At 40.7% G+C, this 27,884-nt stretch overlaps 1 protein-coding gene across 1 annotated transcript in view; it reads right to left on the bottom strand.

Moving 5' to 3' along the window:
• Positions 1-10,541: 10,541 nt before the first annotated feature.
• Positions 10,542-27,884, bottom strand: part of SETBP1 (SET binding protein 1) — a 341,962-nt gene continuing 324,619 nt past the window's right edge. Inside the window, exon 6 of the mRNA XM_081096675.1 lies at positions 10,542-12,362. Within this exon, the coding sequence (XP_080952801.1) occupies positions 11,746-12,362 (617 nt within the window). The 3' untranslated portion in view covers positions 10,542-11,745. The remainder of the gene's footprint in view (positions 12,363-27,884) is intronic.

The following is a 27,884-nucleotide window of genomic DNA, read 5'->3' as shown; positions in this document are numbered from 1 at the left end:
GTCAATCAACAAACTGATTATCTACATAGGGGCTGGACTGGCCTTGGGTAGGAGGGACAGAACAAAATGCTAAACAGAGGCTCTGCCACTAAGGTGCTTACCTTAGACTGGAGCAGACACTCAACCAACTGATAACAGTGGGAGATGGCTCATTATGAATTGGAAATAGATTATCTGGCTTCAGGGCCAAAATGCAGAGGGGCAAGCAAGTGCTTTCACCTGGTAGAGCTCAGGATGGAATTCCAGAGGCCAGGAGGGTTTAGCTGGGCCAAAAACCTGGACACAATGGAAACACTGAGGGGTTAGTAAAAAGAGTCCAAATAAATACAGCTTAAGCTAGGAGCTTGAAGGCCCAAGTGACTGAGGGACACAGGATGGGATCAAAGTGACTGAGGTGAGAAGCTAGGAAAATGAGGTGCAGGAGCTGATTAAATGCTACAAGGCAAATATCCTGATGAGCTGAATCATGTGCAAACAATCTGTGCTTTAACTTCCTGACAGTAACAGTTGAGTTGGTGTATTGTGGGGGCCAACAGGCTTCTTAAAGGGTCAGATAGCAAACATTGCAGGCTGTGCGGGCTGCATGTCCTCTGCTGTCACCACTCAACCCTGTGGTGGTGGGACTGCAGCCACAGACAGCATGCGTACAAATGAGTGGGCTGAGTTCAAATAAAACCAAATAGATGGACATTGATGTTTGCATTTCATATAACTTTCATGGGATGTGGAACATTAATTCTTTTACTTTCTTCTTTTCTTTTTTATTTTATCTTGAAAATATAAAACTATTCTTAGCTCATGGGCCATATCAATACAGGCAGCATAGCGTGTTTTGTGGCCCTCGCTTGCCAACTTCTGGTCTAGTAGAAATGTATCCCACTTCTGGTGGGAAAGGAGAGAAGGAGAGAAAGACAGAGAAAAGAGCATTTATTAAGTACTGACATCTCCCTCTGAGTTTAAACTCAGTAGTTCTTGGAAATAACATATCTTAAACATATTAAAAAGTGGTGTGCCTTTTTTTTTTTCTTGAGCCACATTGATGGTCACTCATAGCCACCCTGGTTTGTGGATTTTTTATATCAACTGTGTTAGCCATCATGGGTATGCTTTCCTGGAGTGCCAGCACCTGTTTTATGGCCACGGTATTTATATTGGCTCACATAGACTTCTTTTTTTTTTTTTTTTTTGGAGTAGGCTTACCATAATTTATTATTGTGTTGAATCAGCAAATTTGAGAGGGTTCTATGTGAATGGTACTAAGTATTAAAGGGAACCATATAATCAAAATACATGACTTGGCCCACAAACCATAAACCAATCTCTCAGGAATTTTGAATCCTGGTTTATTGTTTTTAAAATGCATCATAAATGCTCAGCAATTTCAGTCTCGATTTTCTGTCTTTTTTATATTATCATCCTGTCCTATTTATTCACTTCTATTCCCCACTGATTTTTTTTCCTTTTCTGTGATATGTCACCCCACCTTCCAGGTTGACCTCCTCTCTGTTCCATAATCACACCGTGTGCAGAACTCTTACAGCAGGTCTGCTTATATTTTCTTCCCTCCATTTGTGACCCACACCAGGGGAGGCTAATTCTTTGCCTTCTCAGGCTATCTCCATCCATTCTTCTGGGTCAGGCTCAGGGCCTATGAGATCAGTGATTTTTCAACCTTTTTCATCTCAGAGCACAGATAAACTAATTACTAAAATTCTGTAGCACACCAAAAAATATATTGTATTTTTTGCTGATCTGACAAAATAAATAGGGATAATTTTGAGCCATCCAAACCAGATGGCTATTGTTGTGTTGGCTGTTGTCATTTTTTTAGTTAGCAATCTAAGGGGAAAGAGGTCCGTGCCCCTAAGTAGTCAGGTAGTGCATGTTTTAAAAATTCTTGCTGTACACCAGTGAAAATCACTGATTAGATACATTCTTTCTCTCCTCAAATCCTGGTGGAAGCTGTGTTTTATATCCAACAGAATTTCAAGTTTAAGACACCAATTCCTAGTTACCTGCGAGAACTTGGGATATTGTATTCCCATGAGCCTTTGCATAAGAATTTACTTGATAGTGAGCTTCAGACACCAAAATGACTGAGGAGGCATTGACATAATAATGGTGGCAAGCATTCAATAGTCAGTTATTTTTAAAACTAAGAGGATCTGTGTGTGAAAAGGGAGTAAGCACACACGCTCTGTTTGTTCTGAAGATGTAGACATAGATCCACTATGGGAGCAGGAAAACACATATTATTTTCCCCATATTTTCAGAAATAATCCTGGTGATAATATTAAAGTTGTTTCACTGAGACTTAGACATACGATGTGAGTAAAAAAAAAATGAATAATTATAGATTCCTATTTCTTTTGTCCTTATGTTCTTAAGATTCTTGATAGGAGAGAAGGAATGTACAAAGCATGTTTCAATCAATATTCTTCCAATTTAAATCCAGGAATTTGAAATACATTGAATTAAAAGTATCTATAGGAACACACATACCTAAAACAAGTTCATATTGATATTTTCAATTCAAATTTATTTGAGATTATCTATTTCTATCTATCTATTATCTATCTATCCATCCATCTATCAATCATCTGTCTATTCCTAGTGCCAAGATTGTGCTCTTGAAATAGTTTTCTACTTAAAAATAAAACTAGAGTGCTTAGAAAAATGGCTCATTTAAGACCTGAACAGAATAATTGCAAGATGAGTTTAGAACAACTTGTCATACCAGATAGCCAAGAAGCTATTGAAGTCTACTAGGTTATGTAAAACTGCTAGGGTTATATAAAAAAAATTCAGGAGCCAGCTGGAAGAGATTCCGACTGGCCACAAATGGACCTATTTGAACTTCAGTAATGATACTAATTGCAATGGAGTGAAAGCCTTCAAATATGTTTCAGTTCATGAGTTCAGAATAATATGTATATTTTTTAAAAAAAAGACAAATTTGTCACTTTTGGAGGGTGGTCGGGAACTAATTTATTATTCTTAACATAAAATAAAGAACCACAATTTTGTCTTGCTTTTCTTATATAAACTGTTCCATGAGAGGTAACCAAAGAAGGGATAAGGAAAAACATCTCCATATAAAAGCATGCCAACTAATCAGCAAAAAGTAATGCTAGTATAAAAACATCAACCACTTTTCAATCCTACTAAGTGAGTAGATCTAGGCATTAAGCATCAAGAGCTATTAACATTACAGAGAAACAACCAGGCATTATGTAACTCTTTGATGAATGAATACAATTCCACCCCCAAACTTTCCAAAGGGATCAAAGCTGAATCCAGCTACCTCAGCCTCCAGCTCTGACTCTAGCTGCCAATGTGCAGGGAATTCCTAGGACAGAGGAACACACTGAACTACACCAGGGATGAGTCTTCAGCAACATCCACATAGTGGGCAACTTTGCAGGTCAAACAGTCAAGGTTTTCCACCAGGTCCATGTACAGGAAAGTAAGGGAGGGAGGGGAGACAAGTAGATTCAAAGAGACCCATAAGCCATATCAAGTTTAAAAAGTGGATAAGACTTTGTTCATGTCTAGGGAAGTATACTTGACTGATAAAACCATGAAGAAGTTCTCTGATGTGATCACTGTAAAAGTCGGGAGACTTTTGGAGGAAAGTTGGGCTGGGTTGGGATGAAAAACATGGAGGCAAGTCTAGGGTAGCTGGATAGGTTCTATTTTTTGACCTGGCTGGTGCTTATAGATGATTTACCTTATAACAATGCATAAAGCCATATTTTGTGTGGTTTCTATATTGGTTTTTATTTTATAATATAAGGTTTTAAAAATAAAGTGAAATGTCCCCAGGGGCCCAGAGAGTTTAGAGAGCTTTCTGGAACCTCGTGGTTATTTATAAATATGGAGTACTACTCAGCAATAAAATGAAACCCACTACTGATACACAAACTGTTGGATGAGCTTCAAAGGAATTACGCTAAGTGAAAAAAAGCCAATTTGAAAAGGATAGGTATAAGTCAACTACTCTGACGCCAGTATACCAAAATCAAGCAACTGAGAAAATGAATGGCAGATGGTGAGAACCAATTTTCTCACTACTGGAGTGGAAGGCTACAGTTAGGAAGGAAGGTAAGCCCTCTTTGTTAAAGATGGCCCAGCAAACATTTGTTTACCAAACATTTGCTTCTCCATCTCCCTGTGAATTGCCTTCTTCCCCTTTGAAGTCCCAAATCATTATCTCCCCACCCCCCCTTGCTCCTTAACTCAAGGTTGCATATAAACCTCAACTGTCTAATTTGTCCTAGGGTCCCATATTCTTACTGAATTCCTGTATGGACGTATATAATTGAGTTTGGTTATTTTATCCTGTTAAAATGCATTAAAAGATTATTTATTTTGAAAAAAATAGAAGAGAAGGCTAGAATGACTCATGTGGTGATGTATTAGCGTTAGATATATCAAGATATCAGTTTAGACTCATGTTTAGCTTAATACAGATTCAGATGATTACATATCACAATATATATGTATATATAGTGTACATATAGAGCTTGTGATACACACATACATTTCCTTGTTTTGCCAGCTGATAGGGCCAAGAAGTAATGATCCCCTAGCAATGAGCACACCTAGTGGAGAAACTGTACAAATGCTTCTTGAGCCAGGTGGTCAAGGTCAATATCAACAGCCGAAAGCAATGTTGATAGTGTGTATGCTTTACCTCTGTGATCATCTTCTTAAGAACTTGTGAAAAAAAGTTCTTAAACCCAATTGAGGGATATTCTACAGATACCTGAGCAGTCCTCCTCAACATCATCAAGGTTGTCACAGACAAGGAAAGTCTGAGAGACCATCCCACCGAGAGGAGCTTGCGGGGGCATGCTGACTAAATGTACTCTGTCCACTAAAAAGAGGATAATTACGTTTTAAAATATCTAGCTTAACCATGAGAGACTGTGCATGGTTTTAACTCTTCTCACTTGTATTTAACATTTCCACTTGTTACCTCCCAATTGTAGCATATGTGAATACCAATAGCACTTTGGAACCAAGTTTTTCTTTAATTATTCCTGGAAACAGGCCTGAGTGACACTTGAGGGAAGTTTATTGCCAAAGCCTTATAACAATTAAAAACGTGGATATTGGCATATCTCACAAGAGTGAAAAGCACTACTAATCACAAATGATAGAACTGCACACTGTTCGGCTCCTTCCCAATGCCTTCCACACCCACTCATTATCTCATTTGACCTATAAAGAGGCTTCAGGACCTTGGGCACATCCTTTAGCTTTTCACGTTCCATTGTCCTCACTCCCTATCACGTGTGACAGTTTAAAATTTTTAAGAGGTAACTGATTTCCGTTTTGCCCACTCTTCTGTTAGTCTCCTCCCCACCATACAGGCAGCCAGGCTGGTTTGTGCTCATCCCCTCGGGGCATGTTCCTGACAGCACAAAGCACAGGGGAGAAATAAAAAAGGTTTTTTTTTTTCTTCTGGCTTTTCAGTTTCAAAAACCTAGAAACTAAGGAAATAGAAGGGACTTGGGCACAGAGAGGCAATTTGGAAGTTGGAGCAAGGCTATATAAATGACCCCTCCTCCTGTCCCCTCCAGGTTAGAAAAATATTCCCCAGGCCTGAAACTAAGATTCTGCCATGCTGGTAAAATAGGCTCTTAAAAATTAATAAAAGTGAGCTGCAGAGAAATTGCAAAATATATATGCCTTCCACCTGTTTACTGGTAGGTTCATTCATGCCAGCCACACGTGCGAACACATCAGACTGTCCTGAGAATCTTTATCTGCACCTTGCGACTCTCTGGACCGATTTAAAAACTCTAAAAGTTGAGCCAATCCATTTTAAGGTAACAGCTTTGTCCCCGAGTGAGAAGCTGGTAGAAAGAGATTAAAGGCACTCTCTGAAGTCATTGCTGATTTCAGAAATACCAGTGGTCTAATGAACCCGAGTTAGAAAGAGGATGCTCTAATGCTTTAAATTTGCCTGGTTCAATGCAATATAGTAGGCAGAGAAGAAAAAGAGGGCAAATTCTACTTTCTAAGAGATTGCTGACTAAAGTCTCAATCTCAGAAGGCAACCTAAAGCACCAGTGCTCCGACCATCCTGAGGCTGCCCTCATAATCTACTAATCATCTACTCGGGAAGACTTGCATTCATTCCACCAGGCTCCCCTTATTCCGCTGCGGGTGCTGCAAATACCTGAAGTCCTAATAAATGTCATGGTGGGTCAGACTGATGGTTAGGGTGGGAAGCTGCTCAGAACATTTCCTACTGACCTTGCTGGCTTTTGGAAGAGGCACAGAAGATACGCTAAAGAAAGGAAATGAAGAATACATAAATGATTGTATGTTTACAGACACTTAAAAAAAAGGGCTTTTGAAATCCACTTATGAATATACAGTAAAACCTAGAACAAAAAGAGTAGAGAATAGTCCAGTCTGGGGGTTGGAGCCTTCTTCTGAGACCCCAGCACTCTTACCCCATGCCTCATTCTGCTTAGAAGTGCTGGTTCACTTTCCACAGGCCTACCGTGTATGTTCCTGCCTATTCCCTGCATTGCCCTTAGGGGATTGCAGATACTGGTCCACAATGGAGGGGCCCTCAGGAACTTCCTGTGGTTGATTAACTAGCCTTTCCTCTCACTCCAGTCAAACCTGAAGTCCAGCCAGGGATCCAACCTTCAGAAATCTGACATCGTGGGATATTAGTAAAAAGCTTAATCTTCATCCACAATGCTCTTCTAAAAGCTTAGGACAGGATGGGTCTCCAACACCTTACAAATATATTTTTAATGCTTTTAGCAGAAGACTCGCTGGTTCTTTGAATCAGTGTTGGCTTTATGTCCAGGTGTGATCGATTCTGAACAGTAACCCAGCAAATCAGACTCAAATCTTGCCCACAATGGACTTCACAGACTCATACAAAAAGGCAGAAGTTGGGTTAGAATTTTCTCAATGATTCTATATCCAGTTGGTGTGAGCAAAGACCCTCCAATGCTCTTAAACTGCTTAGTGATGTGAACCAGATGGAAAAGAAAACAAAAGAATTCACAACTCATGTTAGACTGAATTGAATGTCTTTAATTTCACACAATGAATAACATATGAATAGGATTAACTTTTTTTTTTAATAGTTAAGTGCTCTATACTGTGCTAACCTGATCTGGTAGCGAAAAAGACTGAGCTTTCTTTTAGAAAAAATGTTTAAAACCCAACATCTAAGACCATGGAGGAGCATGACAGTAAAGCATGCCAGATGTATCTACGCCTCAAATAACAGCAAGTCCATGTTCATTTTAAATGTACAAAAATGCTTTATGAATAAAAACTGTTACAAAAAGAACATTTCAAACAATGTACAATTTTTCTTGCCTCTATATTCAATAAAATACAAATACATTTTTTTGTTCTAAAATATGTTTACATACAATCAAAGTAGAACATGCAAATTACACTTTAAAAAAGGCTTTTAAAAACCACTTATGAATACAAACTAAAAATTAGCCAGCACGACTTGTAAGACAATCTTGTGCCCCATTTTTTTCTTTTGAAATATATATATACATATTTAACACATCATGTGCATTTATTATTATTTAAGAAATAGATTTTTTTAAAAAGGAAGAAAAAGAAAGATGCCAACCTAGGTTGGAACTGCCCTTTTGTGTTGACCAGTGGCAGCTTTTTTCAAGCCCCCCCCCCGCCCCCCCCATTTAGTGTTTATTATACCTGGGCAAGTGGGCAATAGATTTCCAGGAAGTTTCTTCCTTGGTTGATATGTGCTTCTAAGACTGTTCCCCAAATGACTGAGCCCAACAAGGAAGGCAGACTCATCGTGGGGCAAACTCTCCAAGAAACAAGAAGCAGGGGGAGCCTTGCATTGTGGAAAAAAACTTTTAAAAACACCAAGAAAATGCTACGATATATTACAGTTCGAGTTTCTAGGCACTGTGATGACATTATCTGTAAGCTCTGGCATTTGGACCATTGTGATACTACGGGGTAGTGTTGAGAGTAATGTCTATATTTATCTACTTTTACATAACGAGGACTGAAAATCCTGCAATGTAACACTTAAATGGCTTTTGAGGCATTTCGGCTTCTGCCACCCCCTCTCTCTCCATGCTACAGTTGGCATTTAAAGGCTTTGGAAATATATGTAGACTTTACACAGTTCCCAGGTAAATCTTCCTAGTGGTAGGGAAAAATATTCTCCAAAAGCTCCTTATCTGAATATTGAAAGAGTGGGATTTCTACTTAAGTCCTAAAACCAAATCCTTTATGATCTGCACGTACATCGCCTTATACTATAATTGTCACCACTTGTTTATCATGTTTTTAGACCCAGCAATGTGTAGAACACAAATCCTGATTGCCATCGAAGATGGCCCCCCACTCCAGACAGCAGCCAAGTTAACATGGGGACCCTCTGTCAGCCTTTAGTCACCTACTCTGGCCTGTTAGTGGCTGTTGAGTTCAGGTCCTGCCAAGTCACAAACCAGCCCATGACATTATCTCCTTTCCTTAGATCTATCTTCCGTGGGTGGGTTTTAGCCAGAGCCACGCCTTAGAGGAAGTTAAACTTCTGTTCCTTTCATTTGAGATGAGGGGTTGAAAACCACATGGCTCCCAGTCACCCAGAAAGGTGGATCAGAGACCAATAATCACCTCCGGGGAGCTTTGCTCACCCCTAGTTAGACTCCCTATATTGTAAGTAGGCTTACTCCTCCTGATTGCTGAAGGCAAGTTTTCCAGAAAACTTAAGTGATTTCTTTTATTATGAAATACTTTTTGGAGCTGTTTAAGGAGTCTGGGGCATTCCAAATGACATCTTTGCTACATAAAAATGTGGCGACAGAAGGCAGTGTTGGCTGGCTAGATACAGGCTAGAACCAGGTCAGGAGATCTGGTTCTCCAACCAACCAACCAACCAACAAGAAAATGAATCCAGACTGGGCCAGTGGTGAGCCAGGACAGGAAAGGGAGGCAAATGGAAAGGAGGTGGTTAGAACATAAGGAAATGTTAGTACAGGTGAGATATGTTCATGGAAAGCAAAGAAAAAAAAGTGATGTGCGACACTGAGGGAGAATCTGTGTGGTGAAGAGTCCGCTGTGCAGGTGACTGGACCTCCAGTAGGTCTTAGTTTGGGTCCTCTGCAGTTTCCTAGTCTATTCTTCAGGCTGTATAAAGAGGATTTGCATTTAACTAACATGAAAACTGAAGAATTGAATTTATGTCTACATTGCAACTCTGTTGTATTTCTCCGGGAATACTTTTCATTGGCTTGACAATTTCAAGCTTATTTAAAATTTCTCACCTTTCTAGAGGTTAATGCCAATTAAGCTTTGGGTCATTCTTTAATCAGCTTAGTGTGTCAACTCATTCTCTTCTGCAGGAAGGTTTAAGCTGCTCCCAGACTATGGGGACAGTAAAACACCCGAAGGAGAAGGGCAAAAGAAAGAATGAAGGGAATGATTTTCAAAATCCAACAGGAGAGAACCCTCTTTGTGGCTTAATTGGAATGAAAATGGTTGCTCTTTCCCAGCAATGGTGGGGTGAGTGGGGCTAATTTAAAACTTCCTCTCTGGTGACTTTGGAACCACTCAGACATGGCTTGGGAATGACAAATTGAAAGTGGCTGGTTTGATTTTGCTGTTCAACTTGTGTGAAATGCCAAAGGTCAAGCAGGGTCACAAACTGAGTCTCTATGATACAAGCTTTAAAGTCCAGGAGAATGCATTCCTTTAAACTTACATATTGCTGGGATTAAATGCGACTGACCTACTGGGCAGCAAATGATGGGAAGCCCATGGCAACAGTGCAGAACAGATGGCTCCCTGGGTAATTTCAACCAACTGTTGGTACCATGACAGAGCAGTGATGCTTGTCAGCATATTAACTTGGAATTTTAAAATTCACTCCCGTAGATATCCTCTCTCTTTTTCTCTTATGTTTCCAACAAAAATCCATCTCTCTCTAAGGAAATAATGTTGTGTTCTGCAGTAATAATACAATTTCCAGCCAGTTCTACTTCCTGTAAAGAAGCTGAACGTAGAGGCAAATGAGATATTCTAATTCCCATTAGAAAACTTAATTCTGTCTCTTTTTATACTCTACCATGCCAGGTGTTCAATGTCGTGGGGAAGGGAAAGGGAGGAGGGAAGAGGAAATTGAAAATACTCATTTGAAATTTCCACATCCGACTTTTAGAAAACATCTACTGCAATGGGATGACTTCATACTCATTCTGAGTCTTCTTAACATGTTTTACTTGGGCTGTGGAAATGGGTAATAAGAGATGGAATGTCTGTCCACGCTAAACCAATGACTAGAGTACAACTTGGATGAGAAATGTACAGTTGAAATTGACCATTTAAAAGACGATTTGTCACACACAGTTTGCATCCATGCAGACTGATAGAGTTATAATTACATTATGTACAAAAATGTTTTAGTTTATTAAGGCAACCACAATTTGGATATTTTGTCCAAGGTGGCTCAATACAATTGGAGTGGTGATACCCTTGGAGCCTTTCCTTTTTTTAGATAAGAACACTTACTCCCCTTTGCTTTTAAGAAATAATTATCAAGAGATAATGGACTTCTCCTATTGTCTTCTTGTTTCCTTTTTTCCATGACCTATGATAGTTATTCGTATGGAAAAAAAAAAATCACATACCAAGGCTAAACACTTGTCTTTCTGTTGTCTGGGGTTTCAGTTTTTGGTGATCTGTCAGTTATTCCATTTGCTGTGGGGTACTTAAAACCATCTTATTCTGCCTATTCTCTGATGATATGTTTTAAGTATAAAAATAACCTGGCGGACGCCTGGGTCAACAGATCCTCAGGTACTCTAAATCACTTATTCAAAAGGCTCTAGCAATACTATCTGTTTCACAAGGATTGGGATTCAAAGCCGGGTTCCCTGGGACATCATGCCAAGGTGAACAGTACAACACAGCTAAGCTTTACATTATTCAGGTGAGTACCAAAGAAAAGAAGGCAGCAGGTAAGTTAATGAAAAGGCATATGGAAGTACCTAATGGGCAAAGGGAAAGGAGGAACAGACGATGCTAAATATCAGCGTATGTGCGACAGAGAGGCTCACAGAAGAATACGAATGCAAGTCTAAGGTTGCCTATCACTAGAATCCCACCTTCTGATGACATGAGTCCATCTGAGAAACTATCGTTAACGGAAAGATTCAGGTCACCTGAAGACCATGTTGGTGCCCAAAGCCTAGCCCAGCTTGAAAAACCCAAAGAAATTAAAAAAAAAAACAAAAAAAAAAAACAACCACACAATTAAATGGAAGTGGGTTACAACAAAGCCAGTTGAGACATTTGCAGCTTTTCTGCCCTTGGAATGTTCCCTAATCGAGGGTGTTTCCCTTTCCATTTTCCTGGTCAGCAAATGCAGTGGCATCAAGGGCACATCTTGGACGTGGGAGGTCCGGTGGCCGTGGGCACCACCAGCTCTCTCCTCCTCCGTGGGTCTTCTGCTCGCTGGCCTGTCCAGGATCTAGCCATAGCCAAGTGCCGCTGGGGCGGGGACTGCTGTAAATAAAGCACAAGCTTCTTCTGAAGGCGTCCCCCCTGCTTTGCTTTCCCAAGAGCTCCTGAGGGCTCAACCCGGTCATCTGGCCCAATTCTGCCCGCCCCGCTTCTGGGGAGAAGAGCAAGGGTGTCCCTGCAGCGGGGGGCCTTCCCAGGCGTCCTTTCCTGGAGCCCCAGGTTCAGATGCCCAGCCCCGCCCTAGGGAAGGACATCACTCTCACTCCCTCGGGACTTCCTCTGCCTTTTGGCCTTGACCTCCTCTTCCTGGGGAAGGGGCTGCTGCGGGGGCGGCTGCGGTGGCTGAGCTGGAGGCTGCGGTTTGTGTTTCCTCTTCCCACCTCCTCTGGGGGTCTTGGGCAGAGGTGGGGGCGGCGGTGGGGGCGGGGGCGGGGGCGGGAGGGGAGGAGGCGGCGGTGGGGGCAGGGGCGGCGCCTCCCGGGCCATGTGGATGACCGCTTCGATGGTGGCCATGATGGTATCTTGGCTGGCCGCAGGCTCCAGCACCAGCGGGCTCAGGCTGGGCTTCTGACCCCTTTTGCTGGGCAGGTCGATGCATTTTTCCAGCACCGGCATTTGGTCTCTGGAGTCCTCATCGAATTGGGTGGGCTGCTTTCGGGGACGCCCCCTCCTCTTCTTGACGAAGTTGTTGCCTGTCTTTGATTGTCTCTGCAGCCGCTTGGCCTTCAGGATCTTGTTCACGTGGTCCAGGTTCTTCTTGGTGGACAGGATCTTGGTGTAGCTGCACATCTTCCGCACCTCGCACTGGATGGCCTCGATCTCCCGCCTCTTGAAGCGTTTCTTCAGGGAGGAGCTGGCTGCAGGAGGGGAGAGAGAAGAAATTGAGCACAGGATGCCAGCTGTCCTAAGGCTCGCCTTTTCAGTGACACCTGGCATCATATTTGCCTGTGGAGTTCGGGGGCCATTAATGCCATGGACATGACTTAGTACCCAATATTTATTCTTCCCTTTTCCTTATTAAAATTAAAGACAATAAAAATAAGCATTGATTAAATATCTTACATCTACAAAGCATTTCCGTTTCTATTATTTCAATCTTCACAACAATCCACGAAGTAGTCCTGTTCCCATTTTTAAGATTTGGAAACTGAGGCTCATGCCACTAGGGAGATCCACTCAGAAGTCTAAGGTCAGAGTCACAATATGAATTTTCCTAACACAGCTTTTATTATTTATGACCCTTTGACATTTGATCTGATTCAATCAGCCGTGGGCAAACTATGGCCCGCGGGCCAAATCCAGCCCGTTTGAAATGAATAAAACTAAAAAAAAAAAAAGACCGTACCCTTTTATGTGATGATGTTTACTTTGAATTTATATTAGTTCACACAAACACTCCATCCATGCTTTTGTTCCGGCCCTCCGGTCCAGTTTAAGAACCCATTATGGCCCTCGAGTCAAAAAGTTTGCCCACCCCTGGATTCAATTTAGCATTAGGTTATACTTTCTCTTTTTGTAGAAAATGTTGAATGAATAGAATAGAAGCTGCCTTCCCTATCAAGCCATCTTGATAGGTACTTGAATGTGAGATGTCTTGACCTAAACTGGGATATTTTACTCCTAACCTTCCTCCACTGTCCGAGGGAGGATTACTTTCTGGGACACTCTATTTAGGATAACACCATCTCTCTAATTCTCGTCCCCTAGCCCCCGCCCCAAATTTCTGGACTTGTTCAGTTGTCTGATGATGTCCACTTGATCAGTTCATCCTCTGGGAACCTGAAGGGAAATATCAGCCAGGTGTTCCTGAATCCTTTATGCTCCCACTACTAGGCTATTGTCTGCAAAGAGCTATTTTCACGTCCTGTTGGCCAGATGCTCCTCTAGTTTATGAGCCAAACTTCTGGTCTCAGGAAGTCCTGTACTGCCGCCACTAAATAGCCTTCAGAACTGCTTCGTTTTGAAGTTCAGGCACAATAAAGTGTGAATAGCTTCAAGACGTAGCAGATCTTTCCTCCTTTAGGTTGTTCTTTCTCTTGTGTTGTTCATGAGACACGTGTGTACATTCATATGCACACACACATACACATACACACACAGGCACTCACACATACTCTGCTGCCCATCTCCACACTGGCCACTTGTAAATTTAAGAAGTGTGTCTTCAATTAGTTCCTTACCTCTATAATTTACCCTACATGCTCAACCCCAAAGAAGCCCAGATGTAGAGTGGAAGATGTTGACCCTACTAAACGCTGCAGGCCTAAAAGGAAATGTTTCATTTTAGCATCATGGTCTGTTGTGTTAGCCCCAATTTTTTCAACTACTAGTGGAGAAGTAGGATAAATATCTTAAGGAAAATGAGGGGAAAAATATTAAAACATGGATACCACTCTCAGTTACTCCTGGGCACTCCCGCTTTATTCTTTCCCCTGCTTTACCCCATTCCTCTCTCATGCTGTGCCCAGCACAGATTTCCTGGAGGGGTTTCATTTGAAGTTTTTACAACACTGGCTTTGTGGAGTGGGAAGCTCTGAGTTCCACAGGACAGGTCAAAATGGTCCTGCTTTAGGCTAAAGGTCATTGCAAGACTTACTGAGCAATGAATAACGACTGAACAATCTTAAATAAAGTAAGTTATAAAGATCAAAATAGAAAAAGGCAGAGTGAGCTTCTGACTACAAAAATAGAATTTTTTTTGTAGTTAGTGTTGTAAAAGGAAAAGGAGAACAACTGTGAGCCAAACACTGGGAGGATGAGATTTCAGTGTCTCTTCCCTCCAAAGCTACCACATGGGACTTTATTAAGCCTCTAGAGTAGTGTAGCCCAATAGAATCTTCTACACTGGTGGAAATGTTCCATATCTGTGCTGTCCCATAGGGTAGCCACTAGTCACATGTGGCTACTAATCACCGGAAATGTGGTCAGTGTGACTGAGAAACATAATTTTTCATTTAAGTTAAATAGCTACCTGTGCCCAGTAACAGCCATGTTGGGCAGCTCAGTTCTAGACCTAAGCACTGTGAATCTCAGAACACACATGGGATTCATTTAGTAAAACACAGATGGTGGGAATCTCCAGGCAAACAACTTGGTGCAGTCAATAAATAAGATGCAAGGAGAGACAGGTAGGGGAGAGGGTGGAGGTGTAAATTAATAGAGACTTAAGAGGTAAAATGATCATATTTGGATGCCAATTTAAACAAACTGTCAAAAGAGATCTTATTTCATGTATTTGTGGATACTTGAATACTATATGGACATTGCATAGTATTATAGACTTACTAGAGGCCTGATGCATGAAATGCATGCAAGAGTAGGCCTTCCTTCTCCTGCCTGCCAGCACTGGTTTCCCTCTAGCACCTGGGACCCAGGCTTCCCTCGCAGCCCCGGTTTCATCTGGAAGGACGTCCTGTCTTATTAGCATATTACCCTTTTATTATTATAGATTGTTAATTTTCTTAGGTGTCATAATTGCATTGGGATCATGCTCTTTTAAAGTGCATATCTTTAAGAAATACATACTAAAATATTTATAGATGAAATCATATGATACAATCTGGATTGCCTTCAAAAAAATGGTTAGACTACATACTCTCAAAATTCTCTTCTAGATTTAAAGATTGCTATAGTTCTTTCCTATACTCATTATCAATTGCCTTGAGAAATGTGAGGTGGCTTTCTATAACATTTATTTCATCTAATAACTTTCTGGTTGGGGGAAGGACTTTGGACTTGGCATGGTTTGATATTAACAAATTTTTCTCTTTATTGCTTATGATTGCACTGTCCCTCTAAATGTTTTCAGATTTTTCTCTCTTCAAATTGTTTCATTATTAGACAGTAATTTCTGGGCTTTTGCAGCAAGATTGATTCCATATTTGCCCTCCATCTTCTAATTGCCCTATATCTTGCCTGTTCTTTGTCAGTTCTAAAAAATAATTACGAGTGGCCAAGGCAAAATGCAAATTCATTTCTTAACTCTGAAATGCAAATCATTCTGGACCTTTCTCTGTATTTAAAATTGCCATGCAAATAAGTGGTTGAGGTGGTTTGGGTCTAGGTTTTCCTTCTCTTCGCTCCCATTATCAGAGGATCAGCTCATCGGCCTTCATTTATTTTGCCATGTCTTTTATGATAATCAAAGACAACTGAGCACTGTTCGTTGTGCACTGACTACAGATGTGGCACAGGTACTGTGAACAAGATACGGGCTCACAAGTCTTAGTTTTATAGAAGGTTTTAAGAAATAGGGGCTAATAGTTTGAAGACTGTACCTTTCCCATGTGGAACTTACATCCTAGTTTTACAAGAACTTTATGGGTGGATGAGAGAGGGAGGCAAATTTATCTAGACTCATTAGAATTTTTCTTACTGCTTGAATATCCCTAAGGGCAGGTGGGGTCCTACTGGGGATTGTTGAACTGTCTTGAGTTGAACTGCCTTCCAGGTTGACCAGGGCTGGAACACCATCTGCCTCAATCAAGGGCCAGTGGTGCAGTATGAATTGCACTGTATGCTGATCCAGGTTAGAAGGTTCTTAGATAGCAAAGGCCCGTCTTTTCTCCCTGGCAAAGGTCATTCACAAAGCCATACATGACCTGTTAAGTAGAACATAGTCAGCAAATACAAGCTCGAGGGGATTTAATTGTTTAATGTTCTCCCATGCACGTTGTGCATTTTTTTGTACTTTGTAATTATATTTAAATCAGTAGTGATCCTGTGTTTTCCTTGCTGCTTTTAATTTTTTAATAGGCTCTATGAAGCAACTTCCCTTGGCATGCAAACATTCTCCCTTCTTTCTTAGAATTTAAATTAACCTTCTAACATTCCTGGCCTTAAAAGCACTTCTGAAAGAGATGGCAAGTTGCCTCTGCTGGTGAGGTCTCTGCAAGGCAGGGCTGGTCGTCAGCCGAGTACTATAGATCTGCTTTCCAGTTCGGAAGCCATCGTTTAGAATTAGGGTTTGCAGGTGCGGGGGATTTGTCACAATATAAAGGTGCTTCCATTCTGTTCTTAAAGTCATCTTACTACAGGTTGGGGTTTCTCTGAAAATGTGACTAGCTCAGCGGTTCTCAACCTGTGGGTCGCGACCCTGTTGGCGGTCGAACAACCCTTTCACAGGGGTCACCTAAGACCATCCTGCATATCAGGTATTTACATTACGATTCATAACAGTAGCAACATTACAGTTAGGAAGAAGCAACGAAAATAATTTTATGGTTGGGTCACAACATGAGGAACTGTATTTAAAGGGCCAGAAGGTTGAGAACCACTGGACTAGCTTATTTAAAGCACAGTAACTACTGGAATGAAGTGACATATTCCTCTTAGGTTTATTGATGAAGAGCATCTTCTCTCTGATGCAATGGCTTGTAGGACCCTGGTCTTTGTTTTGCTCCCATCTCCCATTTCTTCCTGGGACAAGTGAAGCTAGGAAGTGAGGTAGGAAGCAGTGAGGTGTACCGGTGCACGTGTAGGTGTGCAAATGCTGACATGGCAAAGGCCACCAATAGTAAGCGCCCCAGAGTATCTGTCTCCCCCAGATCTTCTGGGATAGGGGTTCAGTAACTTGCCCTGCACTCTCCTGCCTCTGCAATCTTGTCCACACTGTTCACCTCTTCTCTGCCTCTTCAATCTGGTCCAGTTTTAAGTCAGTAGCCTCCTGTATGGGGTGCACACACCTCAAGAAAAACATATTAAGGTTTTTTATTTTATTATTTGTATTTTATTTAAAGAATAAAAAGTAAGTTAAATATTCTAATGCTTAATATATAGAGCAGCCGTGAGGCCCTTTTTGGGGGTGCATATCAGATGGTGTCACCTCTCAAGGGTGGGCAAGAGGTTCTGGGAAAGAAGAGGCATGTGCATTGGAAGGGCTGACAGGCAATCCATTGGGTTGTTATTTTCAGGGTGTTGTCAGGTCCTACACTCTAAATACTACAGCAGGTCAGCCTCCATGGTTCATTTTAGAAAATTAAGATATTTAAGAAGAAAAAAAATTCAAAATATTTTGTAATAGGAGGAAGAATATCCATGAAATATGTCATATACCACACAGAGTTTTATTGGTTATCTCAGCAAACTGCATAAGAGTTGTCATTTTCAAAGATGAATTTGGCAATTTTCTTGTACAAAAAGACAGGGTTCTAAAAGTTCTCACCTTTTCTGTGCTGTCAAGGAGCTATCAGTAATGTTACCTAGCAGCTGTTAAAAAACAAACAGAAACTTAATGTCCTTTTGGGGTAAAATGGGCAAGAAAGTAATTGCTTTTAGAAAGAAACACACAAGGGAGGTGGCATTTTTGAAATGGATTGAAAATGTTTTCATTGTTTGTCAATTTTGCTGCCAAAAATAATATATTATAACCTGTAAAATCCTTTAAATCTGCAAATTAAAAAATCTTGTAAACAGAGTTAACTTCAAATGATGTGTTTCAGAGAATTGAACTTACTAAAAAATATAATGCCTTTTCATATGCAAGAGCATTTGTTTATTGATAAGGAAATTAGTTAGGCAAATTTCATAAAAAATCTTTGCTTAATTGAGGGGAAGTATTAAAAATATAGTATTAAGCAAAATGATGCACTTTCTCCTTTTGTATCTATCTATAACTAAAATATCCTTTTAACTTACAATATCTGTATTGAAATAAACTAAATTCAGAATCAGACCTTCAAACTGCTTTATCAAAGCAGTTTGTGTCAAAGAAACGAGTTTTATAAAAAGAAGTATTCAAACTAAATCACTTGGCCCTCCCTAAAACATTATTAAAGTTAGTGCAACATGTGGATGACAGTAAAAATGTTTTTTGTTTTGTTAATAATAAAAAGTTCCATGAAATTGAAAATCATTTTAAAATATTATTTATTTCAGATTTATCTCAACCGTTTAAAGTTCATATTTTAAAAAATGAGTGCAGGTATTCTGAATATGTATTTACATGGGGTAAAGCTTCAAGATTATGTTACTGATACCACATGATCAAACTTTTTGACTACTTTAAAGTTTTCCTTTCTTTTTCTAAAGTCCTGAAGAGTTTATTCACTCAATATTTATCCCTAGATCTTCTTGAAGAGACAGCAGTGTTCCTCTTCATTCCCCAATAACAGGGAACACAGTTCCTTTCTCATAGTAGATACTGAATTAATATTTCCTGCTGCACTGCTTCAGGTTGTAAGCTCCTAAAGACCAAAGCCTACATATCATTAATCTTTATATTCCCCAGAGCACCTTTATTTGAATTGCATGCAATTCCAAGGCAGTCAAAGGAGTGTCCTATCCACCAAGAGCTTCTGGAGAGGGATTTAATGCTGACCTCCGCTACTTGGTTAGGCTGCTCTGAGGACCTGGTCCTTGTCCTTAGGTTTTTAGAATTCCTGACTTCTCTGACCATGAGAGAATAATACTAGTTATTTCATGAACTGGGTTTTGTACAAACCACTGGTGGCTTTGGACAGAGGAAGGTAGTGGTAACGTGTCTCCAGAGAGAACCTAAGCTGAGTAAGGACACTGTTAATTTGCTCGAGAAACCCCTAAGAAAGGTAACCTGGACTTTGGCATTGAGAAAGCTGGGTGAAAGGGAGAGCTCAGAGATCTGAGAACTAGCAACAGAGGTGATTACAGATGCCTATAAGGCACACTGTACACCTTCATTAGTAGGAATTATGCAGGGTGCGTCCTCAGAAGAGTCTTTTAAGTCTGTGAGTTTTCAGGGGGGTGGGTGGGTGGGTGATATTTATTAGGATCAGAGTGTTGTTTTCCTAGGCTTTGGGTAAGGAGTGAATTCTGAGTGGCAGCACTCATAAACGGAGGAATACTAGGGCGATTTAGCCCTCGTCTGGTTCAAGCAACTTTGACTTCTGTAAGTTGCACGTGGCTCAAGCCCTGTAGACTGACTAGACAATGTGAAAGGCTGGATAGAAATGTAGTTGATGCCAGAAAGTTGAAAGCTCCATCTGTTGAGTCTCACAGTATGCCAGGTGGTCACATGGTGGGAAGGGGGGGTCTCACCCTGTCAATGGGCTCTTTGTATTTTTCTCTCTCTCAAATATGGCATAGCTATATCCTTAACCACAAATATCATCCCCTATATAATACTCCAAATATTATAGATGCATATTCCTACTTGATTGTGAGAGTATTTTCATTCTTTTTTGAATTTTGAAAACAAACAAACAAACAAACAAGTAAACAAACACCCCCCAGAAAAACAGGGAAGAACAAAGAATAATGTAGCAAACAGGATCTTATAAATTTTTTTCACATTTTAAATATTTAGGCTCAGAAGAAACAAATCCTTGTTGACCATCCTAGAACTTCAAGAATTATATCAAATGGTAGCTATCCATGTTTTGTTTTCTTCCTAGTCTTAATAATTGTATTTGTTTACTTAAAAACTTAGTGTAGCTGTTTATGATCTGATAGAAAACATATCCACCAACATATTAGAAGAATGTTGTCTTGACTTTTCATTCTTTAGTTCTGTGCATCCAAACAAATCTCTTAATTTCTTGACAGGGAAATTACCTCGAGATAAATATAATCCTATAAAAATAGCCAGATACCTTCAAGTATTCTCTGTTCTAGGTAAGACATCCTTTATTCCTTCATCTGTGTTTTATGAGATGAATTCTAGACTATATTCCATTTTGATCACCCTTCTCTAGAGGGTGTTTATTTGCCAAATCTCATCTTAAACTTTGGTGCCCAGAATTGAACTGATCTCCCAAATATGAAGTAATTAGTGCAGAAAAATTGGGTTGATTAATTTCTATGATCAAGGAACTATGCATCTATCAATAAGGGCTATATTAAAAAAAACAAAACTAAACTAAACTCAGGTGTTTTTTTGTAGCATCAACACACTGTTGGCTTGTATTAAATGGAAGCTCAATTAACTCCCTTAAATGTTTTCATATAAACTGCCACGAAACTGGACATTGCTATGTGAAATTGTTTTTTAAGTTTAACTACAAACCTTCTTTTTAAATCAGCAAAGTTTAATTTTACTGGTTTCAGTGCAGTGTTCTAGTCTGTTGTGAAAGTTTGGAATCTTAATTTTGCTTTGTCAAAGGGTGCCCAAATTTGTAGGGATTTCTATGGGGTTTAATGCCCTCCAAGTTAATGACTGTCTCTTTAACTCTTTCTGGGTATGATTCAAGTGTCTCAAATGAATGCCATTGTTTCCCTCTTTATTAAACTTACTAGAGGCCCAGTGCACAAAATTCGTTCACTCATGGGGTGGGGGGAATCCCTCAGCCCAGCCTGTGGACTCTCGCAGTCCGGGAGCCCTTGGGGGGATGTCCAACTGACGGCTTAGGCCCACTCCCTTAGCGCTGCTGCGGAGGTGGGAGAAGCTCCCGCCCTGCCGCTGTGCTTGCCAGCCATGAGCCCAGCTCAGGGCTTCTGGCTGAGCAGTGCTCCCTCTATGGGAGCGCACTGACAACCAGGGGGCAGCTCCTGCATTGAGTGTCTGCACCCTGGTGGTCAATGCGCATCATAGCAACTGGTATTCTGCCGTTTGGTCAATTTGCATATTAGCCTTTTATTATATAGGATTGAAGAAAATATTTCAATTTATACCTCAAAGTATTCCTGTATTCTTCATAAAAACAATAAGCAATTTATACCCATTGCTTTAGACGTTCACATATTTTTGTGTCTATCTAGTTAATAGATGATGGATGTACCACAGAAACAATATCTTTGCATAGCCTACAGGTGTCTGCCCAACTCTATTGTTTCAGTCAAAGAGGATATTGCATCTGATGTTGAACTGGGGAAAATATCTTGCATTTATCTTTCATCCAGAGGCAATTCTCCAGCTTTAGTGAGAAAGAACAAGACAAAAACAAAATGCAACAAAACAAAACAAAACTAGGTGTGGTTCCAGTGCTTTCCAATTTCCAGTGGAATTTAGTTTATGATTCAGATTTAAAGGTTCTCACTGATATTTTCATCTTGATACATTCTACCCATTCTTTAAAACTCCAATTAAGTCATCTTCCTAAAAGCCATCCGAGGACTCTCATTTCAACATTAATTTTTCTGGTCCCTTCTATCTTGCTTGCATCTCTCTGACATCACTTGACAGTCTGTCCTGTATTAAGGAGATGGGATTAATCTAGCTTTATCTCTCCACTTAAATTGTGTTTTCTTAAGGGACAGGACAATGTCTTAACCATTCTTACTCATCCTTGGAACAAATATATCTTGAGCCCCACTTTGTACCAGGCACTGTGCTGGGTACTCTATTCCAAGTCCTGCCCATAATGACCAGCACAGTACTCAGCTGGCTTACTTGAAATCAATCTACGTGATATGACCTAAACTGAGGCTTAACATCTACTTTTGTAAGGTCTGTGTATAAAATATGAAAGGATTCACTGAAGGGAATCCAAGTCACTGTAAATTAAATCACATCCTCACCTATTTCAGTAGTTCCCTACTTTCCTTGGGGCCCCATTAACTATTTGGAGTATCTAAGCTAGGACCAAAAGCATGGAAGTACTGAGAAATAGATTCTGATATCCAAACCACTCCATAGGAGAAATGGTCTTTCAATGATAAAAACAAATTTGGAACTTACTGAGTTCCATTAAACAAACCAGCTTGAGTATTTAAGGCCAAAGATTGATTAAAACCATGGGTTCCCTTGAAAATGGAGACGAGTATGTATGTATGTATGTATGTATATATATATATATATATATATATATATATATATATATATATATATATACCTAAGTGACTGAATGACCGAATGACCAGTTGACCGGTCGCTATGATGCACACTGACCACCAGGGGGGCAGATACTCAATGCAGAGCTGCCCCTGGTGGTCAGTGCGCTCCCACAGCAGGAGCATCGCTTAGCTGACCGATGGGCACCAGTCACAGGACTCATGGCTGGCGAGCGCTGCTGTGGTGGCATGAGCCTCTCCTGATAGGGACTGACTGGGCGCAAGCCCATGGCAGACACAGCAGGCCCAGGATAAGCAGGAGTAGCAGGCAGCACTGGCTTCCGGTTTCAGCCCAATCTCTGCAGGCCACGCTGAGGGACCCCACTGGTGCACAAATCCGTGCACCAGGCCTCCAGTATATTACATATTAATTATCTAACACCAAAATGAGAGAGAGAGAGAGAGAGAGAGAGAGAGAGAGAGAGAGAGAGAGAGAGAGAGAGAAAGGAGAGAAAGAGAGGGGGAGGGTAGAAAATATGAATGGTTTTTTCATTGCTGAACATTTGGATCAGAATTATAATGGTTTATTGTGGGGGAGTGTCCACATGCTCTCTTGGCAAATACCTATACATTCAAGTTCTGAGCAATATACCAGTACTTTTTTTGTGTTTTTTTAAGTTACTGCTTTTCTTTCCTTTTTTTTCTTCTTCCTAATATAAGCTTGGACAGACTCAAGGCAGCAAATACTCCTTCCTCAATTTAAGACTTGACAATTTATGAGGAAAAAGCTCATTCATCATATTTCCCTTTTAGAGACCATAAATTATTGGCTCATATACCATGTGGCTTGGATTCTAGGAAAAGTTAGCATAAACAAACCCAAGTTACAATTCGTGGAGTAAGAGAGTGAGTCATAAACAAAACACAGACATATGCTCTCATATAAATAAGGGCCTGGATCATCAGCTTCCCAAAGTCTGCTTCCCATTAATTACACAACAGAATGAACTTTCCATATGTAAGCCCAAATCACTTAACTCTGGCAACTTGTGGGAGACAAAGACCAGGATTGTGGCTTTCATTTAGGCACCAACTAAACTGGATTTCAAAATAAGAAAAATCCTCAAAATACCTTCAGCTTTTGGAGGGCATGAAAGTGCCTTGGAGGAGGGTTTTGGAGCATTGAAACTCCAGCAACCCAGGGATTCTGCTCGAGGCTGGTCTAGATCCCCTGCTGAATTTAAAGCTAATATCGGGCTTACTCTTTTTTGTTCTGAGCTCTGTCATCTTTATGGGAAAGCCCTGGGTCCAGGCCACACAGGGTGTTCAGACATTGCTGGGATCATGGAACAGCTACAATTCCCTCTGTTAGGAGGTTTGCTCTGTCTTTTGAACCTGTCTATTGATAGCACAAACTCAAGTTTCTTCATGTTACATGAAAACCCTCTGGCCTCTCTTAAAGAGGAATCAAGGAAACATATAAGGACTCCTAGGGAAGAGGATTCCTCGGTAGGCGAGACGCTCTGAGAGTAGTGGGAGCAGTGGAGCTCTCTTCTTGTGTCCCTTTCAGAAGTGACCTCATAAAACAAACTAGCAGAGTTAGTTACAAACAACTGAAATAACAGATGTCACATTTCAGGAGTCCTGGGTTCAGGAGAGGAGAGAAAAAGGAAATTTATTCTTTGCTAGGGGAGGTACACATGGGTTTCCACCATTCATTTACTCAATGATTATGTAATGTCCACTTTCTGTATCACACTATCGACCACACAAGGTAAGTGCAATACATCATTCCTGCTTTCATATGAATTTAAGGGAAAGAAGACACGAACATTTTTGGAGAATCTACAGTGCAGTCTACAATATTTCACATAGTTCCTCACTTAATTAGCAACCACATGAGGATATTATTAGTGCTATAGTACAGATATGAAAACTGAGATCTCAGAGATTAAATAATTTTCCCAAGGGCACATATTTAATTTAATTTATTTATTTTTTAATCCTTATTCAAGGCTATTTTTCCATTGTTTTTTGAGAGAGTGGGAGGGAGGGGGAGAGACAGAGAGAGAGGGAAACATCAATGTGAGAGAGATAGATCAATTGGTTGCTTCCCGCATGTGTCCTGGGATGGGAACTGAACCTGCAACTGAGGTATATGCCCTTGACTAGAATCAAACCCAGGACCAACACTCTATCCACTGAGACAAACCAGTTAGGCAAGGGCACACATTTTAGAGGTTATGGACTCAAGAATTCAAGCAAGGGCTGCCCCATTTCAAAGCCAGTTTCATACAATAGATATACCCTTACGGATGCAAAAATAAGACAGAGTTAGGTAGGAATGAGGCTGGGATTTCCCTGTTAATTTCCCACTGTTGACTGCACTGGAGTGCCAAATTTCTCAATCTCAAAGAACTCTTCCAATCCCCAAATTCCATAATTTAATAATACAAGAGATTACTACAGATTCCCCTGGTTGCTTCTGCTAGATTATGTGTTCCTACATAGTGCTTGGATTTTGTTACTCACTTTGGTTCCTTTGTTTCCTATAGGGAGCCAGACAGCTAATATAATGAGTGAAGTTGGACTGGATTATAAAGGAAGGTAGGGGGGCTGGAGGGAGGACCTGGGAAACTAAAGAGAATGGGCCTGATGCCCAAACGTTACTCTGTGTCAATCAATTGCTGGCAGGTAGAAATCTGAACCCACAGTTATTAGATAGTCCGAGTTTCAAAAAGCCAGAAATCTTGATTATTATGTAAATTTGCTAACATTTCCCAGCTGCTAATTAATTTTTAAAGAAAGGTATAACCCTCTGGAGGCCAGTCAAAATACAATTGCAGGTGGCTACTGGCCCATGGCTATCATTTTGCTAATGGTGCCCTTCAGAATGGTCACCTGACCTCATTCGAGAATTTCAGGAACTCCAGTTCTGACCCCAAACCTCTTTTCCAGCTTCCTCCGTTATTTCCACATGCACCCCAATCTCAGAGATATAAACGACTCTCTCCTATTCTTTCTGCATATGAATTCCATTCATCCTTAGAAGGCCACCTCAACTCTTCTTTTTCCAGATCATCTCACTGTCTTCCGAACTCCCTTAGTACCACTCAGTTGGCAATCAATGATCTGTCAGTTGCTAAATGATAGCTCCATTACTGTCCGAGGTTATTCAATCTATTCATTTTTAAAATATTATTTGGTCATCTCATGTTTTGGAGTCAGGCCTTCCCAAACAGTATGAAAGTTCCTCTAGGGCAGGTCTAATCTTATCCTTACATGTATCAAAGTGACTGGTGCTTAAAAACTCTTGATGACTCATACCAAAGACTTATAGAAGTTTCAGTAAGATGAGCTACATATGGCAGTTAATACCCTCACTGGTGGTGGTGGTGTTGCGGGGGTGGAGAGGGGGTTGTGCCCTAAGATAAGGGTATTTGGAGGGTGGAGTGAGGATAAAACTTCTAATGATAATTAATGGATGTTATGATCTGAGTCATAAAATGACTAAATTATGACTTAACATGATTAAATCATAACATGACATGACTTCATTTCTGACATGAGAGGGGTCATAAAAGTGATATATGGCTTTGACTATGTGATTGGTGTTTTGATCTGTCATTTCATTTCTTCCTCACCACTGCCTAAAAGGCATTGTTTTTCCCATTTCACTGATGAGGAAACTGAGACTTAGAAGTCTCAATTAGACTCAGTGACTTACCCGGGGGAACTAGTTAATCATTACTGCAGGCCACAAAATCCCTGACCCTTGAATTCCAAATCCAGCTTCCACTATGCATTTGTGTGGTAGCCAGAAGGATTCCAGGTTTCCTAATTCCTACTCAGGTAATATTTTGTAATTAATTTCTTCTTTCTGGGCTCAGTTTTCTCATTTGCAACATGAAGGGGTTGGCAGCTGTGCCTTCCAGTCTATTCTAATGAGGTCTAGTCAATTCCAGTTTGAGTATCAGGAGGCCCAGACCCCCTGGGAGAATATCCTGGTATTACTCCAGTGGGTCTCAGAGCTAGAATGGAGAGGGCTTATGGGAGGGTGCTATGTCTGTCTGTCTGTCTGTCTCTTTGCCACATCTGTCTACAATCCTTACTCTATTCTTTCTCACTGCCCCCTTTCTCCATGACTCTCTTTCTCTGTCTTTCCTTTCTCTGAGACTGACTCCTGCCTGCCCAGACCACTAAGGATCATTCTTAATGACAGTCATTACACAGTTCTTCCACATTGCCTGAGGCCATTTCCGCAGCAATGAGCAGGAAAGACCTTGCCCCCCTTCCCAACAGCTGAGCTCAGTATGCCAACTTCACTGGAACCAAGTTTTTCAAAAACTCTCCGTTAATTACAGGAAACGCACAGCACTGTCCCCACCCCCTCTCATTAACACAGTTGCTTTCAGTCGCCACTAAATTATCTCACCGCCATTAAAACAACAATCTAATTAGACTTGTGGAAATGGAAAGTGCCAGTGAACACGGCAGGCACAGCACTATCTCAAAACTGATCATAAAATATTCCTGCCCTTGCCTTCTTGGCTGCATAAAATCTACCCCTGGATGAGCCTCCTTTCATTTTTTTTCCATTTATAAAGAATATTTGATATAAAATGAGTATCTTAATAGAAATCGCTTCACGTATGGAGAGGTTTCTTTCTTGCATTTCTCTGAGAGCATGGAGTCCTCATTACAATAATCGCACCTGACTCCCCCTGAGCTGGGGCCTCACAGCCAAACCTCCCACTGGGCTTCAATGGAGGTGTGAATGATACTATCACTGGGAAGAAGATAAAATGTATTATTATCATTACTTTATTTTTAACAGGGTCTGACTGTGGCAAGAGGAGGTTGGGAGCGTAATCTGTAGGAAGCATTTCAAGAAGATAAATTGAGTTAAATTTCTCAGACAGACTTTCAAACCTGTCATTAAGCCTTTTGTCTTCTCTAAAATCTCAGCTCCGGAGAGAAAAAGAAATTAGTTCAATAAAGTCCAGACCTGTTCACTGAGTATCTACTATGCACCCGACACTGTGCGAGGGTATTCACGCCCAAATATGATTATGTTGTTTAAAAGCAATACTCCCAGCTTTTGCTTCTCTTATTTCATCCCATATAAATCAAGGGATTTATGGGATACGTAGTCCTTATTGAATGAGACAAAAACATAAATAGGAAATGGTTGCTCCCCCTGGGAAAGCAATACTCCAGCCACAAGACTATCATATGTAAAATAAAGTACAACCTAGGCCAATGTCCCGCTTTCCATGGAGTGGCTCATCCTGAAAATCCCACAGAACTTTCAATTGAAGGGAGACATAGGATCCTCCTTCTCGGAATAAACCCATAGCCATGTACTGCACATATCATGCCACATAGGCCGACTCTTGAACTTGACAATAACCTTCCCTCAGGATATCCTGGTGGATTAGCCAGGAGCTGGTCTGCCATAACTGAACAAAGGACTCTAGAGGCCCCAGAGGTCCCTCTCGGGTTGCTCTCTATGCTGAACATTCTTAGGATGGTTTGCTATTTCTGGTGCTGAAATGGAAAATAAAGGCACATCATTGCCTTTCAACTCTAAAGAATGTAATACAAGAGTATGCTTTTTCATGCACCAGATGGTTCTGTACAGAAAACACTTGTTCAACACATTTTGACTAGTATTCAATGATTATCTATTATTT

This window comes from Myotis nattereri (assembly GCF_964212035.1).
Source record: "Myotis nattereri genome assembly, chromosome: 8".
NCBI classification, from domain to species: domain Eukaryota; kingdom Metazoa; phylum Chordata; class Mammalia; order Chiroptera; family Vespertilionidae; genus Myotis; species Myotis nattereri.
This window is presented reverse-complemented; position numbering and strand designations above follow the sequence as displayed.